This window comes from Cavia porcellus, unplaced genomic scaffold (assembly GCF_034190915.1).
Source record: "Cavia porcellus strain 051 isolate PalLab524CR breed Dunkin Hartley unplaced genomic scaffold, mCavPor4.1 scaffold_7, whole genome shotgun sequence".
Classification (NCBI taxonomy): Eukaryota; Metazoa; Chordata; class Mammalia; order Rodentia; family Caviidae; genus Cavia; species Cavia porcellus.
The window spans coordinates 80,047,000-80,066,366 of record NW_026947490.1 but is presented as its reverse complement, the minus strand read 5'-3'; the positions used below and the strand labels follow the sequence as shown (position 1 = coordinate 80,066,366).

At 43.1% G+C, this 19,367-nt stretch overlaps 2 protein-coding genes across 7 annotated transcripts in view; one reads left to right on the top strand and one right to left on the bottom strand.

Annotated features, from left to right (window-relative positions):
* Traf3ip2 (TRAF3 interacting protein 2) overlaps positions 1 to 15,536 on the bottom strand; it is a 40,918-nt gene extending 25,382 nt beyond the window's left edge. The window contains exons 1-2 of one of the 2 annotated variants that reach the window (XM_063252368.1): positions 12,905 to 15,536; positions 2,364 to 3,200 (exon numbers count right to left, since the gene is read on the bottom strand). In XM_063252368.1, the coding sequence (XP_063108438.1) occupies positions 2,364 to 3,200; positions 12,905 to 12,926 (859 nt within the window). In that variant the 5' untranslated portion in view covers positions 12,927 to 15,536. The remainder of the gene's footprint in view (positions 1 to 2,363; positions 3,201 to 12,904) is intronic. The other variant, XM_003466501.5, reaches the window with a different exon arrangement.
* The window catches only part of LOC111755825 (uncharacterized), a 166,240-nt gene that overhangs the window by 100,750 nt on the left and 46,123 nt on the right, over positions 1 to 19,367 (top strand). For 3 of the 5 annotated variants that reach the window (XR_010048504.1, XM_063252379.1, XM_063252378.1), the window contains exon 2: positions 4,719 to 5,155. Coding sequence is in view for 2 of the 5 variants with exons in the window: in XM_063252379.1 (XP_063108449.1) it covers positions 4,719 to 4,810 (92 nt within the window). In the remaining 3 variants the exon portion in view is untranslated. Of the gene's footprint in view, positions 1 to 4,718; positions 5,156 to 6,282; positions 6,511 to 19,367 lie in introns of those variants that run through there. The other 2 variants (XR_010048506.1, XR_010048505.1) reach the window with 1 other exon arrangement.

Genomic DNA, 19,367 nt, shown 5'->3' with positions numbered 1-19,367 from the left:
CTCCTCCCCTCTCCCCTCCCCATTGCTGTTACCAGCACAATCCTGGATATTTAAAAAAAAAAAAAAAAAAAAAAAAAAAAAAAAAAAATATATATATATATATATATATATATCACACATGTATCCTTTTTTACCTTTTTTATGTCAGAATGTGTTTTATGCTTTGTATCAGCAGCCTAGTAGATCATTGTATAAATGTCAGACATTACAGGTGCTCTTTGATTTATGATGGGGCTGTGTCCCAATAAACCCATTGTACATTGAATATATCAAGTCAAAAATCCATTTAATGCCCCTAACTTCCAAAACATCAGAGCCTAGCGGCACGATACAGTGTAGAATAGTCATTTACCCTCATGATCCTGTGGCTGAGCTGCAGTTCACTCTGATTTCTGAACCACAAAACTCCTATTCACTGCACACACTGTAAAGTCAAAACATCTCAAGTCAGAGACCATTGTACTTATTTAACCCTTTTATCAATAGGTAATGTAGTTGTTTTCATTTTCACTCTACTATAACGATGCTTTAATAAATTCTCTGGTACACATAGTTTTATATGCTTGTTTACTGTTTCTACATGGATGGATACTACATGTGAGATTGTTGGTTAAAGAAGGAGGGACTGTAAAAGTCTGATATGTAATGAAACTGTCTTCCAAGAGGTTGCATCAATTTATATTCCTACCAAGAGTAGATGAGAGTATTAATTTTCTTCTGACCCCACTAATACAAAGCATTGTCTGAGGTTTTTATTTTTGCCCCTCTAATCAAGGGAAAGTTATCTATGAAATGTTTTCATTTCTTAAATCTAGTGGTGTTGAGCTTCATTTCATATGCACATTATCTGTTTGTATAACTTTCGTGACTTATTCCCATCCTCTATCCAAATTCTGTCGGCCTTTCATCACCTCTTTGCACTCCTAGAAACCCAAACATTCCCCTTCCAATCACTTTCAATAAAAGGAAATAAAACAGCAAGGAAAAGGTGAACGTATGAAAGAAAGCAGGTCCCGAGGTATTACAGTCAAAACGTGTTCCCAGCTGGGCGTTTTCGCCTATTAGAGGAGATGCCCGAGGGGCACTGCTTACCTCTGAATTACTAATGGCACCATCTCAAGCTTCGACAGGAAAAGTACTTTCCAGTGGGAAGATCTTCCTAGGACCCTCATTATTACACTGAGTCGGTGCTCGCTTTGTCTACCCCAATCAGGCTTTCTCCTGTTAGTAGCTAAAGACAACTGCATGGAACCTAGCATCACAAAGCCTCTGAGTAACTATTCACACTTCTGCACATTCATCTAAGGAGTTATCAGAAATGTAGGTTTAAAAACTTATTGTGCATGATGTTTGTCATAGCATTGCTTATTGTATCAGAAAACTGGAGACTACTGGAAATGTCCAACAACAAAGAATAGGTTAATAACAATTTAGGGGCCGGGGATTTAGCTCAGCGGCTTAAGCACCTGCCTGGCAAGCAGTTGTGAGTTCAATCCCCGGTACCAAAAAAAAAAAAAAAAAAAAATTTAGTCCATCTATCTGATGAAATACAGTGCAGCACTTTGGAATGATGCTAAAGAAGTACACTCCATGTCATTGGAAATTGTTTTAATTTTATATCAACTATATATATAAAGAGAAAAACCATTAGAAGTAAATATGTCAAAATATTAGGGACTTATATTTAGGTGATACAAATACAGATCTTTTTTCTTTAAATTTTGGGCATATTTCAATTGGGGAAGTAATGACACATTACTACTACAATCAGAAAAATTACCTTTACATATGGATAATAAACATGGTAAAGATACTTTATAGTATTGTGCTCACAAATTATTCCCTTTTAATCTGGAAATCACTTAGAAATAAACAGAGCCCTGGTCTTGCCACCATTCAGTTCTCAGTGACTCATGCTTAAGGAAGTCTACCACCACACCCATTCCTTGATGGGGCACTCGAGCAGGCAATGTACCCATGCCCCACCTCTTTCCCGGGCAAGTGTAAGATAGGGAAGAAGCATGAAACCCAAGAATTACAATGAGGAGTTTTCTAGAAATTATTTGGGTCATCTCTGTGCTTCTAAGCAGGTTTCAGTTCAGCTAACCTTTACAGAAGAATCTATTTCATCCTTAAACTCTCCTAAAGAAGGAGGTTCCAAATGGGCCAGGCTTTGGGCTAAGGAAACACATTTAAGATTCCTTGCAACTTAATCCCATGGCGAATTTCTGTGAGAAGCAGAATGCCTCCCTGCACTATATATGCCCTAGCTGTGTTGGTCTCATGACACGGGGCACTGATGTGAGGTCTTGTTTCCTTGATCACCCAGCCCAGAATGTCTAGAGGCAAAAATGATCACTTACATGGTACCTGGTGATTGGGCCTTCCAGGACAACGGTAGTGATAGTTCCATGGAGCATGTGGGGAAGGATGGGGAGGTAGCATCTGTACATATGCTGGATACCTCTGAGCTTCAAATTGCAGGAACTCTCTGGACCTAAGTGGGCCAGGGAGGTCCTGAGGATAGCACGCAGAGGTGAGGGGCAGGGGCCTTTCCAGCTGCCTGATGCCCAGGACATCCTGGGGCTGAGAATCATATCCCGTATCTATCGTTGGCAGATCTGGGGCTACTCGGTTCCTGTGGAGCTGTGGCTGTGGCTCTGTCTCTTGGCCACTGCCTGAGGAGTCTGCTGAGGCATTAGGTAAACTTTGGTCTGATTTTTCTGAGTCATGGCCAGTGTCAGGAGAAGCTGCTGAAAGCTGAGATCTCAGCCATGGATTACGTTTTTCCATAAGTGAAAACTGATGCTCTGGGGGGAGGGTTGAAACCACAGTCTCAGACTCAGGCTGGCTGGTGGTAGAGGAGCCCACAGGAAAATCTTTGCCGGGATCTGGGTGCCTCCTGAAGAAACTGTCTTCACTCTCCTCTAGGACTTTAGTTCGTAGGCAGGTCACCTGCTGGGACACAGGCCACTGGTGATTTGCAAGTTTCAGGAGAGGGTGAGCCTTAGAAAAGTTTCCTGAGGCACAGTGAGGGGGGTCAGATTCAGACAAGTTATTGGGTGCCATGTTTCTTATATTTGGAGCAGGTGGTTCTGATTCCTCTTCCAGAGAATATTCTGGGATTGGCTTCAGCAATTGGCTTGGGTATGGTTCTGATTCATCAACCTCCACAGGAATGCTTCGGATCATTCTAGTTTCTGCAATAAGAGAAAACATGTCATAGCCTCAGAAGACAGATCAGTCTTAAAGAGTCTCACATTATGACCTGAAGGGACCTCATTCAGAGTGTGGTTTAAACTATTAGTAGTGGAATACCACTGTGCTTGCAGAGTCCAATCACATAAAATTGTTTGTTGATCCTCTATGTAAAGGCACTAATGGTTACTAAAACATTTCATCTGAAAGGCAGTCAAAGAAAGATGACTACAAGTTATCCTGTGACAGCATTATTGACCAGCAAGGGGCAAACATGGATGAAAATCAACTGCTGAGTATAGAGGAAAGAGAAATTATCATACTGTAGGCCGCTGGGTGTGTTTGGAATGCAAAATAAATAAAGCTTAGTAACTGATGTGGAATGACTCTAAGATATGTTTTTTTTTTTTTTTTTATTGATACCGGGGATGGAACTCGACCACACGCTTGCAAGGCAGGCGCTTATGCCACTGAGCTAAATCCCCAGCCCCCAAGATATGTTATTAGGTGTCAAAAACTAAAAAATCTGGATGCAGAACAGTGTGTACACTTTGCTGCTATTTTGTATAACAAAAGTAAGGAGAAGGGAAAGTGCATTTTTTGTGGGCTTCTCTTTTCTATATACCTAACACATGTGAACCGTGCAAGGGTACTGGTACACTGGATGTCTCTGAAGATGGATTAAGGGGAAGGGAGAGTTGTATTCTTTGAACTTTAAAAATTTTGCTTCATCTGATATTGTTTAATTTAAAAAGTAAATACAATTTTTTTAAGACAAAAAGAAAGCACAAGTTTAAAACACATTGCAAAAAGGTTATAGTGACATTTTCCACTGAACAACTTTACAGTTATTTGGAGGACTTACTTTCCTCTGGGCATTATGCCTGCAGTGAAGGTAGCCTTGGCCATCTACTTTATGATATAGTTGCATTAGCAAGACTCATGCAACTAGCCACCAGCCAGTAGCCAGCCCTCAGCCCATGCAAGGTTGTTCTTTTCTATATAATAGATCTTTTTTTTTTTTTGGTCTTTTTCCTTTTTATCGGTACCAGGGATCAAACTCACGACTGCCTGCTTGCAAGCCGCTGAGCTAAATCCCTAGCCCTTATATAATAGATCTTTTAATGAACCTAAAAGAATGAGAAAGAAAACAAACTTCCTTCTTTCATGTTAAATGGGATGCCTGGCTTAAAGAAAAACAGAGGGGACACAGGTCTCCCTTTTTTTATTTTAAAAAGAAAAAAATAGAAAAATCAAGAAGCAAACAAACTATCAAAAAACAACAACAAAAGCAAAATAACAATAACCACAGACAATAGTGATAGAGGATTTCAAAACAATATGATAGGAATTTAACAGTGGTTGTTATATTACATATTGTTATCTTCAGAATAGTTGTTCAAGTTACCAGATACAGGCCTGCAAGACTGATCAAACAATAAAATTTCCCTTTGAGCAGTTTCTTTCCCTTTTACTATATATCCATTGTAACTCCTGGATCTTATTTACTGTTTTCGCAGTGAACACTGGTCAATTCACCCCCAGGCTCTGCATCTACATCTGGGGCCACCCAGCCAAGCAGGTGGGACAGCCTGAGCTCCTGAATCTCTAGAATCCTCATGGAAATAAAATTTAGCGGATAAACTGTTTTTGCTGGGAATGAGAAGAACAGCGGGAAGTAGGATAGAAAACGTTGGAAAACACACACTGGAACGTGGTTGAGAGGAGGAATCAGTGCTTGTGTTCTCTAACACGACGGAGGAGTCTGGTTCCCAGTGACTATTGCACAGCATACGAGTAACTGGAAGAGAAAGAATACAAACAGAAATGACCAGGAGAGGGAAGTGCTTATTGCCCTCATTTGATCAGTAAATTCTGTATGCCTGTGTTGAAGTGATACACCATACTCCAGTAATATGTACCATATTACAGATAAATAAAATTGAAATTAAGTTTACCAGCTCATCAGAATATTTATTGCAAATGAACTACTAGAATTGTGTATGTTTGTGGGGTACAAAATGATGTTCTGATATATGCATGCACTGCATGAAGAGTAAATCAAGCTAATTAACATAAGAAACAAAGAGAAACAGAGGGTAGGCCAGAGAGAGGGCTGCGGGGCAGGCGAAGTGCAGGCTCTTGAGGCCTGCAGAAGTCTGCAAAGCAAGCGTAGCAGAAGAGCAAGAGTGTAAAAAAGAAAGAAAAGGCCTGAGGTTTATTCTATGCAAGGCCTTTGTACATAGCTACTTCAAATACTAGAAAGAGAAAAGGGATTGTGTGTGGATTTTTAAATTCCTACTTTGGATCCACACAGCATTTCAACCACAAACGTTTACTGAAGGCTTACTGTGCCTGGAGTCACAAAGTACATAAATTATTGTTCTAAGACAGCGTTTGAACATGAATCCACTTTTTCTTGCACCCTGTACCCAATCTAACAAGAACAAGACAGAATGCATTTTAAAAATGCTTCTCTTTTTGCAGAGGTAGGCCAGAGTTGGATGCCAATTCTTTTTTTCTTCTTTTTGCACTGCTGGGGATCCAGTCCAGAGCCTTGTGCATGAGAGGTAGGAGCTCTATCACACTCCCAGGCCCTATTGAGGTACACTAACTACCGATAGGAAGCCAGGCCTGGTGGCACACACCTGAGTTTCAGCTACTTGGAGGGTGAGGTAGGTAAGTGGCTGGCTGGGCCGCACAGTGAAACCCTATCTTAAAAAAAAGAAAATTAACTGTCTCTATAAAGATAACTTTGCCCCTCCCAATCAACTGAATACCCTTTGACACTTCTCTTTCCCCACTTGGTATCAAGCCTAATCCCTGCTGCCTTGTCTTCAAGCACCACATGAAATGCCAGCTCTCAACTCCTGGTCGGCCTCTGTTTTTCCCATGTCTGTTCCTTCGCCCTCTGCTTTCCAGATGCTGTCAGTCTCTTGCCCTCTTGGTGGCTCTGCAGAAAACAGACCTCAGCCCCTCTGTTGAGTAGACTTCGTAAAAATGACTAAGGATCTACCAACCATATATATTCTGACCTTATACCATTCAGAAATGCCCACTATTGTTTCCCCTTCTTCCTTGCAGTCTGTCTACAGCTGTGAAATTGGATATGCCTGATGACATGCTCTTCAGCTGGTCAGGAAAAAAACATTTTCTCCAGGGCTGGCCAAGCGTGCTGTATAATCTCCTGCCTGCGTCTGGGAGCCTGCAGCTGAGCGGCAGGACAAAGTGATGTGGAAAGGGAGCCGACTAATGAGGACCAAATTCAGCTCTCTCCTGGCCTGCAGTTCATTTCCATTGCTCACCCTTCAGGTACAACGGTTTACAGTCTTCCTGGGTTTTGGAATGTGAATACTTGAGAAGTGTACCCCAAAACCAAAGTGCAAATTTGTCTTCAGTACCTGAGGGCTTCTAGGGGGCTTGGAGGAAGCTAATGTGAAAGGTGACAAATGCAGGCAATTCACATAACTGGAACCTGAGGTCCAGCCTGTGGTTACTTAAAAATGGCCTGAAAAGGAACAGATGGCCTTTCCTGGCACACCAGTGAACAATCTCTTAGTAAAATGATAGGATTAATAATCACTACCAAGTCAAAAAAAAATAATCACTACAAGTCAAAATAGAAGATCTGAGGTACCAAATACTCAAAACAGCAAATAATCAGAGCCGACTGCGTGTTCAACTGTGTGCTGCCCATCCCCCTTCTGGGGCATAAGCTCAGTTAAAACTGTTTTACTTTTTATGGCCACTATCACAGTCGAGAAGTATAAAAGACTACACAGCAAAAGCTGATCACAAATATTTCTGAAGGCAGAGAAAACTTTATTCCTACCTTCAAATTATTTGTGATTCAGTTTAAGGGCCTTCCTGTTTCTTAAAATACTTCATGTCTGCATAGCTCTCTTCCTTTCCCCTTAGTCTTTCCTCAGCTGTGCTTCTTGGGAGGTCTCCATGGCACCCTCTAAAACATTTACACTCCATACTGCCTTCCCTGCTTTACCTTCCTCTCTAACAATTATCACCATATGACATACCACTCAAACATGTATTATAAACACAAATAATCCAATTAATTCCTTGTTTTCTTATTCCCTTTCTCCTTTCCAGAGCATAAATCTCAGGAAAGCATCATTTTTTGGAAGACAGGGTCTCACTGTGTAGTTCAGGCTAGCTCTGAGCTCACTATGTAGCCCAAACTGACCTTGAACTTGTGGTGATGCTATCTCAGCTGCCCGAGTGCTGGGATTGCAGGCATGCACAACCATGCCAGGCTAGGAAAGCAAAATGCTTGACTGTTCTGCTGACAGTGACACTCTCTGCACCTATAAATGGTACCTGGCACTACTGGGTGCCCAATAAAGACTTGTTGAGTGAATGAACTGTTGACACCTATTTCTGAGCAGAGACAGATCTGTGTGGCAGGAAGGATCATCAAGAGTCAGAATGTCAGGCTCTGTTGGGGAGAGCAAGGAGGACCTGCTGGGCCAAGTCCTCAAGCTTCTTAAACTTCAGCCACATGGATGACCTTTCTCCTCTTTCTTCCTACAAATATTTATGAAATGTCTGCCAAGCACCAAGTCCTTAAGGCAGTCTGGGCCATATACCATTCTGGCCTTAAGTTCCTTCTGCAAATCTCTCTTTGTCTTTCCACAAGTCTCTGACACTGGCTTCCTTTTTACCTCCTCAAGCTTGAGACCTTCCGTCAGTTCCTCTACCCTCCCCCACCGCAGGAGCCTGATTCTGCAGATCAGATCTTACCCAGTGTCAGCAGTCTTCACATCCTATGTGATAAGGGTGTCCCTTTCACAGTCCTTCCCACACCTCCCCCCATTCTTCCTGAATAGAACTAGTCAACTTCTGTGTACTGCCTCCAACTCTGCTCTTGTCTTTTCCCATCATCCTTTACCTCCTCTAGCACATTCTGCTTTCAATGTTTAGTGTCTCAAAACAGACCTTTTCATTCCTCACAATACTACCTTTTGGTTCTCATGGTTCATCAGAAAACTTCTCTCCCGCCTATGAGGCCTGTTTCCCTTTCTGTAGGTTCACTGATGCTCATCCTGGCCTCGGTGGTTTGCTAGCCTCTCTCAGATCACACATTTACAGACTTAATGTTCATGTTCACAGTTAACTATGCTTCTGCCTTCCAGACAACCTTACTTTAAATCAGTACCTATTTCCTTAATGTGAGAAAACACATACCCAGCGCTTATATACACTGGCTCTGAACTCAGATTCCAGAGGCTTAAGTACTTTCCTCTACCATCTGCATTGGTAGAGGTATGACCTCCACAAAATTACTTAACTTCTCTGGGCCTCATTTTTCTTTTTTCTTTTTTTTTTTTTTTTTTTTGTCTTTTTCGTTTTTATCGGTACCAGGGATTGAACTCACGACTGCCTGCTTGCAAGGCAGGTACTTATGCCGCTGAGCTAAATCCCCAGCCCCTGGGCCTCATTTTTCTAATTTGCAAAATGGGGGACATAGCAGTACTTGCCCCCTAAGGGTGTTACCAGGATAAAAGAAGTTTAAACAGCTGAAGAGCTTCGCCTATATCATGCTCTTTAAAACCAAGGGCCATTGGGGCTGGGGATTTAGCTCAGCAGCATAAGCGCCTGCCTTGCAAAACCAGGCAGTCATGGGTTCAATCCCCAGTATCGATAAAAAGAAAAAAGACAAAAAACAAAAAAAGCCAAGGGCTATGTTATTGTTTACTGCAGAGAGAGTTTGGCTTTAGAACTCTGATCTTATTCCCCCGCTGTCTCAAAAGAAATGGATGTGTGAAAACCATATCTTTTTAACCAAAAAGTTATTTCCAGCCCATTTGACTCACCTCATCTAATTTGGTTCTTAAAACAAGCCTGGCTTACAGGCAAAGTGAGATAACATTTTGCCATTCCTATCTTACAAAGGCTTACATATGTTAGCTTTTCCAAAGTGACAAAGTGATTGAAGAAGATAGATCTAGCTCTCAATTAAACCATACAGATCAGGGTTGGCAAACTTTTTCTACAAAAAGCCATGCAATAAATAGTGTGTGTTTTATGGGCCATATCCTGTCTCTATATCATATTCTGCTTTGTGGTGGTTGTTGTCATTTCTCCCCCACCTTTTTTTTTTTTTTTTTTTTTTTTTTTTTGGTACCGGGAATCAAACTCACAACCTCACACTTGCCAGGCAGGCGTTTATGCCGCTGAGCTAAACCCCCAGCCCCTCCCCCTCCCCCTCCCCGTTCCCCTCCCCCTCCCCTCCCCACCCTCCTCCCGGCCTCCTCCTTCTCCTCCTCTCTCCCCATTCTCCTTATTCTTCACGTTTTAAATGTAAAAATGAGGGCTGGGATATAGCTTTACCTGTGTTTGAGCTAATAAGTTACTGCTAAATAAGAGAATAAATGAAATATTAAAATGATTCTTAGCAATAGACAGTGTATAAACAAATGGATCACAGGCTACGTTTGACTCTACAGTTATAGTTTATCAAGCACTAAAGTAAATTATGCTGATATATCAAAATGCACACCTGAGATGAATCTACTTAAACTTTGTCCTTATAATCAATCATTTGTTAATATTTGTTGAATGAATATTGTGTGAAATATCATTCCAAGTGTTGTGCACACAATAAATGATCTAATCCTCACAGTAACCCACTGATAGGTACTACCGTTGGCCTTATTTTATAGATGGGGAAATTGAGACAGGGAGGATAAGTAGCTTTCTCAAGGACACAAGGTCATTAGGTAGCAGAGCTGGGATTCAAATCCAAGTAGTCCAGACCTAGAGCCTAAGCACTAAATTGCTTGTATCCCAGCTGGGAACACAGGTAAGTACAGTTATTTTGGAGACAGAAGCAGGATGAGGAAATGCAGAACCCCTAAAACCTTCAGAACAATTCACCTTGACACTGAGGGGCGTGGGCACATGTCACCTGTGTCCTGTAAAGCATCGCCAGGCTAACAAGCTTCCTTCATGCTACTACAACAGGAGATACGGATGACACTGCAGAGGCATCTTGATTCGAGAAAAGCAGTTGATTGAATCTCATTAAATTTTAATCATAAACTGAATTCAAAATAAATTGAAAACTTGTTGACAGAGCACAAACAAAGGGCGATGATAAATGGTGATGCATCTCAAGAGGGGATATCTTCCAGAGACACCTCCAAGGCAAGGACAGCTGGGACTTAATGAAGGTGTTCTCTCCCTGCAAGAAGACAAATAGCAGTGCGAGGGCCAGGGGAAGGATAGGAGTGAGCAGCCTGAGTAATTAATAAACCACATTAGCTAATCAGGGCTGGTTTCACCAACTGCTTGTAGATTTGTTTTGTTTTGTTTTTTAGCATTTTAGGGGGATTAATAATAGGGCTGAAGGGTCCTATAAATTCACAGCATGACTATTTCAGGTAAATAAAACACATAAATATACACATTTACAGTTGGGAGGCTCCTCGGATCTAACTTGGATTGATACTTTCAATTACAGATTTCAAGGTCTTATTTAATTCCCTGGGATTAATTTCTTTTAATGTGTTTTAAGGCATGAATTTAAGAGCTAAAATCTGTATACATGTTCATGTTCTTTGCTTACAGCCCAAATGTTGTATTAGGGATTGAATCCAGGATCTTGCACATACTAAGAATGCATTCATCACTGAGCTACATCTCTTTTTATTTTAAATAGTCCTGTTTATTGTAAATTTTTATTTTGAGATAGGGTCTAAGTTGCCCGGGCTGGCCTTAAACTTGAAGTCTTCCACCTTTGCTTCCTGAGTAGCTGGGAATGACAGGCATGAACCCCTTTCCAAGGTTGCTTTGGCATGAACTACTTGACTCAGATTCAAACTCAGTGAACAAATGCTTCTAAGTTTACTTGCAGAACGTTCCTGTCTAGGGACTCTTCTACTAGGCTGTAAGAGGATTTGGAGTAGTGGGACAAGGGGAAAGTGTCCCATCCCTGGACATAACTCTGAACAGGAAGTCCCAGTGAGGCAGCACCCAGTGTGGTGGAACTGCCCATCTGGAGGAAATGTACCCTCCGACTCCGCGAGCTGCGTTGGGAGGAGACGGATGAATGGGAACAGACTGCCTGCCACCCTGGAAGCTGGTGAAAACCTCAGAACAACTGCAAGCCGGCCCGTGTTCTTCTCTTGTCACTGTCTGGTTTTGCTTGTTTGTTTTGTTTCTTCCTTTCAGATGCTTCCCTGAGCACATCTGTGATCCCTAATTCAGTCCTCCACAAAGACTAAAGGAGAGGAAGGGATGGAAAGGCAGAGATGGTTGTGGAGGATAAAAGTAGTGAGGGCAGTGGGGAAAGCCTGAGGGAAATGGTTTGTTTGCCCTTTGCTGGTGTAGGAGACTTGCTTGACTTGTAGCTTGTATATGTTACAGGTATGAGAAGCATCGCTGAAAGGAAGGGAAAGCTTGAATCTGGGTAAAAGGCCAGAGTGGGACGGGTTAAGCCAGTGGCAGGAAGAGTATGGACAGACAGCTCTGAGGGGGAAGAAAGTTCAGGGACATGAAGAAACCTGTTGACCCTGAGAGAGAAAAAAGGAAAAAGAGAACCCTGGGCACAGAACAAGAAGATGGCAGAAGACAGCTGAGTTTCCCTCTTCCCTGAGGGACCTGCCAAAACACTAAGTAGCCCACATTCTTGGGGTGCTGAAGGGGGCACACAGGCAGGGCTCCAGCCAGTCCCACCCCTGCCCATGTGCTTGGTTCTAGCTGCCTCTCCAGGGAACCAATCCAAATCGTCACAGCTCCAAAGGTTACTGCATGTGTGCACGGCCACCCTTAATCATATGTGTACAGCTCCTGATCTCCAGGAAGGCCTGTGCACGTCTAAGTGTACATAGCATGCACACGGGCAGAGCAAGCCGAGCAGCCAGGCCACTGAGTACACGAATGCTGTGGGAGGCTGGCTGGTATGAGACCGAATGCTGCAGGGAGGAGCACAGCCTGGGTTTCATGAACTAAAAATAGCCTGGTGACAATGCACTGGGAAGAAATGGAGAGGCCTGGGAGACAGCATCTTGATTCCATCTCTCACATAGATGCTTTCTCACAGAAGGCCTGCTGGATTGTTTTGATAAGGAAATGTGATCAAACATTAAGGGTCATTTAGTTGGCTCTGAAAGGAATTTAAAGTTTAATGTGCCTCATCTATGCTCTTTTTTTCTGCAGCAGTTGCCTGCAGTTGATATATGTATGTTTTTAAAGGCTAATCTAAAATTGCCTGCAGCAGAAAAATGATTTGAATTCAGGATATAACTGAGATTTCCATTCTGCGATGTGTAAAACATCGATCTAATTTAGACAAACTACCCCACCACCGTCTATCTTTCTGAGTGCCTGTTAAAGAATGCCTGCAAATATGATTCTCCTCTTTTAATTTTCAGAACATTTGAAAGACACTAACTCCTCAGCCCTGGCTGTAACATTTTCTGTTTGCACACTCAGAAAATGAGATCCCTGAGTCAGGAAGCTTCCCTGCAACACTGTGACACGTGACCAGATCCCACTCCATGTTAGCCCACCACAGCAATGAAGAGAGCAAAATGGTGGGTGGCATTCTCCTCCTGACACTTGCACGAAGGACTGGGGGTCGCAGTGCGACTGAGAATGCCAGCAGCCAGGCCTTGAGAAGTGGACACTAGGCTGCTTGATCTCAGATAATGATGCGTTGTATTTGAAAATAAAAACAGGAACTCACCACAGGTGAAACACAATGACATGCCAGTCTTCTTATCCCAGAGGACTAGACAGAAACATCAGAAAACATGACAAAGACCATACCAGGACCTTGATAGTCCACAAAACTTCAGCAGTCCCCAAAGCCCTGAACTGGCCCGTCCCAATCAGCCAGAGCCTGTTGGAACTGTACTGACAGTGAGAAACTGCCCCAAAGAAACAGTCACACAATTTTAAAAAGCAGTGGTTTAGAAAAGGTTAAAGATTTCATGAATCTGCTGTCTAAAAATGAGACTGGGCTAACAGTGTGAGGTTGTGCTTTGCTGTTTCCTTTCCCCTCCCATTAAAGGCCCCACACACTGCTCCCAGTGGGAGACAGACATTTCCTGCTCCAGCTCAGTCAGTCTCTGATCTCTGGCACACTGAGCTGCCAGTTCTCCAGTGTCCTTTGACTCTGTGAGCAAATGCATAGGGTGGTTGCTACTTCCTGGGAAACCCAAATGGGACAAGAATTAATTCAAGAACCTCCCCATTTCTTCCTGTCTGGCTAGAACCAATAATGACATCTCAGTTCTAGGCAGCCTCCCGCAGACCCAGCTTCTTCCCACTTCTTAGCCTGGCTGCTACTTTACCTTTGACCTAGAGAGCAGATGAGTGAAACACAAATCAAAGATGCTCATGTGGGAGAGACTGAGGCATCGGGAGATTGTGACGCCTAGAAAAGTATGAAGAAACAAAGTCCTTTTCCTCCAGAAGCTTACCAACTAGAAGCAGAAGGTAAAATTTATATAGGTAATAACCAGGAAGCAAAACAAGTCTTCTAAGACCACCCATGAAGGCTCTGCCCACCTTCCTTTGGTTAGAAAGGAATTTAGAAATAATCATGCTAATACACACACTTTACTGATGAAGAAATTCAGGCCCAGGGGAGCCAAAGTGAATTGTGTAAGAGACAAACCACACAAAGTAGAGCGAAAACTTGGATCCAAGTTTCCTGTCTTCTTTTAAATTACTTGGCCTATTTTCTCTTACTTAAAAAACAAAATCTACCTATTGGAAGAGTCCACCTTGAACCTGGATGTCACAAGACCAGCTTGTAAGATGAATAAAGCATTTCTCCACTTGTGTCGAGGGCCAGCAAAGGTCTGAGGAGGGCAGAGCTGCAGCGGAGCCAGGGAAGGCTCACACCCAGCCCGGAGCTCAGCTGGAAGCCTGGATCTTCTTCCCTTCTGCCTCAAACCAGAATACAGAAAGTTTGGGAGCTGTCCTCCCTACTCTGTCGCTGACATCCCGGAGCTGCAAGCCAGGTCCTTAAGACTTTGCCATGGTGGGTTCTTCCTTGGAAAAGGGGAACTTCAATTCTTGATTAAAACTTGCAGGGAACCGAGCCCAAAAGAACAGTTCCCAAGCAGCCTGAAATCACTTCGGCATGTGGGCCTCCTCTCTTCAAAGAGTTAAAACTCAGCATTGTGGTCTGAAACCTTTAATCCAGCAGCACACTCTTGCTGCAGAAACTTACTATCACTTCCTCAGCCCACACTGACTCCCATAAAAACAGGTTAAAATGTGGGAAGAGACGGAAAGGCTACGGAAATCAGGGAGAACATTTCAGCAAGGAGAAAACAGTGTGTTAGAAAGTGGGTCAGTGTTAAGAAATCACACGAGGCGGGATCACTCACCTTAGACCCACCAGGGACAGACAGACAGATGGGCTGGGGGTGGTCACGCTTTCTGCTTCTGTCACCACCTCACCACCTCGGTGGCTCTGGACCTCCTTCGCCCTGTCCAGGGCCAGGTAAGTTGTAGAACAGGCTCCGAAGCAGGAAGTGGAAGTCATATGCAAATCTCTGCGGAGGCTAGGAAGCCTGTGCTCAGAAATCTCCCTGTGGGCAGTGAATCAACAGCTAAGTCACTTCATTTCTTAAAACAGAAACCTCTTTCATTCACTAGAAAGAGCCAGGGACCAATTAGGCTACATTTTTGCTTTCACCACCCGGCCAGGAAACTGCTGAGAAATGCCCCAGACCCCCCGTGACTGCTGTGTCCACGCTGCAGGGCAAGAGACTGAACTTGCCTGTGAAATCTGCTTATTCATGAGGAGCTTCAGACAAGAGACCGGGCAGATAATAGGGAGGAACAAGGAGCCAGAGCTTCTTACTATCTCCTGCAGCTGTTTAAAACTTCAGCATTTGGGGCCTTAAGAACAGAGAGGGGACTTCCTGCCCATACCCCAGGACACACACACACACACACACACACACACACATACAGAGTTGTTCCTGGCTTCCCATTTCATGACCTAAAGTTTATTTCCCCGTCCCTTTCCCATTGTTTAATTGATAGCCTACACAATTCACTATACAAAGCAGGGGTGGAGGCAGGATAATACCATAGCACCATGTGCATATGTCAACACAGCGGCTTTGAGGGCCGCAAAGGGTTATGGGAGTCTGGCAGCAGCAGCTTTGAAGCTAGAGGGCTGGGGTGTACACTCAGCCATGTCACTCGCTGGCTGGGTTCCTGTACACTGGGGTTCTGCTGCTGCTGCAGAACCTGTTGAGGAGGTCTGATGGGCAGCTGGCAGTCCTTCTACTCTCACACGAGGGACACCCTAGAGCACCTCTGTCCTAACTACACCAGTTGCTGCTTAAGCACAATATCTGAAGTTGGTTGTTCAACATTCTATAAGCAAAGGAAATATGGATGATTTTTTAAATAGCATAAGGCAAGGAATAAATATTGTGGCATATCTTTACAATAGAGTACTATGTAGCTGTGAAAAATCATAATATGTATGCCTATTATTTCTAAGTACTTCCTTGAGACATTTAGTAAATATCTTATTTTTGCCAGTGTATATGATGCATACACAAAAATTTGCACATGAAATGTATACGAGTACCCAACACCAGCACATTGCCCAGAACATTGTAGGCAATTACTATATACCTCTCAAGTGTTCCATTCTTACATGTCTGGAAGGATGCATATCAACTGTTTAGTGATGGTCACTCTAAGAAAATGGATTTGAGGGAAATACAGTGGAAGGCTTTATGCTATAAACACATATGGGGCATTTGATTGCTTTTTTCTGCAAGCATGAATAATCTTTCATTCAAAAGAATAAAGTTTGTTTGGCCTTGGACTTTCTGCTTCAAAGTTATTATTAGAATAATGTTTTAAGGGAAGGGAAAAACCAGCGTTCTTTGAGGGAGAGTTTGCATCAGGATAATCTGAAGAAGCATTAGGGGATGAGAAGAGAAAAGGAAAGAAGGACGGAACAGAGAGGGAACGGAGGAGGGGAAAATATTTTTCATTCCTGTTAGTTGTCCGTCAGTGGACTGGGAAAGCCTTGTGGTGCGGCATCAAGAACAACCTGCAGAACTCTGTTCTTCCGTTTCTCTTCATCCATTCCTGGGACTGGAGGCCAAAGGTCCTTGTGAGGGGACGATCAAGCACCACATGCTGCTTTTCATTGCTGTTAGCTAGACCTTCCTCCTCCTCCACAAACCTGGGGGGAATGAGGTGATGGTTCCTTCTGAGTCTCTGCTGGGGCCACTCCTGAAAAGCAGCCCGAGGATGTAAACTGTTTAGACAGAGTGTCCTGGACCTGAGAAACTTCTGCTGATGGCGCCAGAGGCAGTTACAGAGGAGTGCAGATGGGTGCGTCCGGGAAATAAACAGCTCCAGCGCCTTAAGCCTTTCTCTGGCTTCCAGACTAACGCATTTGAGTTGCCATCACAGGGGTGCAACTTCTGGCTAAGGTTCCTCTCAACAGTCCCGGGAGATGCATTCACTGTCATTCCCACGTCACCGTCACAGAACACACGGCTCAGAGACAGGGAGTAACATCACCAAGGGCACCCAGCCCCTGCACCATGCAGAATTCACCCCAGAGCTGCCTCAGTTGCCCACTTGTGGGCTCTGTTTCCTACATGCTTGGGTGGTTAATTTGCTTTCTTTGCACAATTCTTGTCAACACTAAAGAGCATAGGCAGTAAAAGGGTAGATCTGTGTCTGTGCCAGGCACCCTGGCCAACTTCCACCCACCTGCTAAAAATCCAAGAGGGGAGCATTGGTGTTTGCCCAGTTCTAGATTTTTCTGTACTATCCTCAATTTGGGCTGCTGTAACAGAATACCCTGGACTGGATGGCTCAAATGATAAATATTTCTGTCTCATAGTTTAGGAGGTGGGAAGTCCAAGATCAGGGCAGACCTCACTCTCTCCTCATGTGACAGAAGGAGGGCCAGGTTGCTCTGTGGTGTCCTTTTTATAGGGGTGCTAATCCCCCTCAGGAGGGCTCTACTGTACAAGTGTAATCTCCTGTCAAAGGCGCTACCTCAAAATGCCATCATATTGGGGTTAGGATTTCAACAAACAAATGCAGTGTGGGGGCACACATTCAGTCTACATAGCTTTTTGGCAAAACACAAATTAGATAAACATCGGCTTCCTTTACTCCTGTACATTAAACTAAATCGTGGTATCTAATGTTCAGAATTTCTCCATTCTACCAAATTAATCCATGAAAAAAAAAAAAAGGACAAAAGAAATAAAGACTAGGGGCCGAGTGTGATAGCACTTGTCTCTAATGCTGGCACTTAGGAGGCTGAGGCAAGAGGATTGCTGGGAGCTGAAGGCCAGGCTGGCTATACAGGGAGTCTAGCCAGCCTGAACTGTATAGCAACATCCTGTCAAAACAAACAAACAAACAAAAAAAGGAAAGAATTAGAAAAAGAGATGAATAAATCTGTACTTGGTTGACACAATCTGCTGAAATCTTGATCTTGTACTACTCAGCCTTCAGAATTGTAAGAAACAAATTTCAGTTGTTTATAAACTATCAAGTCTAGGGCTGGGGACTTAGCTCAACGGCACAAGTGCTTGCTTGGCAAGCACAAGGTCATAAGTTTGATTCTTGGTAACAACACAACAACAAAAACTACCAAATCTAAGGCAGAATCTCCCCTCTTATTCACAGAGGCTATGTTCCTACACCGCTCAGTAAATGCCTGGAACACAAATAGTACAAACCCTAGATAGTGTATACCCTGGGGTGTTTTTTAGACAGTCCCAAACTCTAAATATACTACATTTTTAATTACTATATGATTAAACATGATTACATTTAATTTATAATTAGGCATAATAAGAGAGTAATATCAAATGCTACCAGTAAAATAGGATAATTATAAAAGTAATTCTCATGAAATCACCAGCATTTCTACTGCTATGTTTTGGGGCTGTTGAGTAAATTAAGGGTCACCCGAGCACCACCAACTGCAAGTGATAGCTAAGAGAGCCACTGAGTGGCATACAGGACACATAGCAGGGATCGCAGGACAAGGGGGCAATTCACAGCAGCAGTGCAAGATCTTGTCACTCTGCTCAAAATGGTACATGATTTAAAACTTATGAGTTGTTATTTATGGGTTGGGATTTAGCTCAGTGGCATAAGCACCTACCTGGCAAGCGCGAGGTCGTGAATTCAATCTCCAGTACCCACCCCGCAAAAAAAAAAAATTATTTATGAAAATTTCCAAGGAATATTTTCAGAGCTCTACTGACTACAGATAACTGAAACTGTAAGTAAACGAATCCTCTATTGCATTTCATTGTAGAAGTGGGACCATCTACAGACAAGGCACCTTCCTCTAATAAGGAGATACTGGGAACAGCAGAAGTTTTGAGTTACAAAACTTCCTGTTAAACCGTTAAACCAGGGCAATGGATATCTGTTCACCTTACACCTGTGTACTTAAAAGGACATGCTCTGAAGTCAAAGATCATCCACTGCAGGGAGATTAGCTGTGGGCACATGGACCTAAAGTCACCGGTAGCTTGTCTTGCTAAACAGTGAGCAAGTCCTACAAACTAAGAGCCCAGTTACTATCACAATACTGGTGATGAGACTGCTCATTTAATAATGTTCACAGGACCTCTACAAGGCAGGTTCGTGGTTTCTGTAAGAATAGTTACCATGTATTGGGCACCTATGATGTTAATTTTGGTTGTCAAATGATTGGCTTTAGAGATGCTAGGAGATTAGTAAAGCAAAGTTTGGGGTGTATCTGGGTGGAACATATGGTCATGACCTTGAGGACTATATCTGGTCCCTGGCCCTTCCTTTGCACTTTCTGGGTACCATGAGTTCAGCAACTCTCTTCTGCCAGGAAGCTTTGTGCTGCGATGTTTCTGCCTTGAGTGAGCCATCCATGAACTGCAAAGTGAAACCATGAGCAAAATAGACCTCTGCTTCTTTAAGTTGTGAGGGTCAGGTATTTTGTCCCAGTAATTAAAAAAAAAAAAAAAAGCTGACTAATACAGCATCTACTATATAACGGCTAATTTTCACAATCTGTATAATGAAGTGGAGAAATATATTCCAGATAGCTGGTCTCCAAAAGGAAAAAGCAAATACAGACCAAATTCTGCTTCCTTTGGACAGTGGACTCGGGGAGATTGGTCAGACCAGAAACAAAC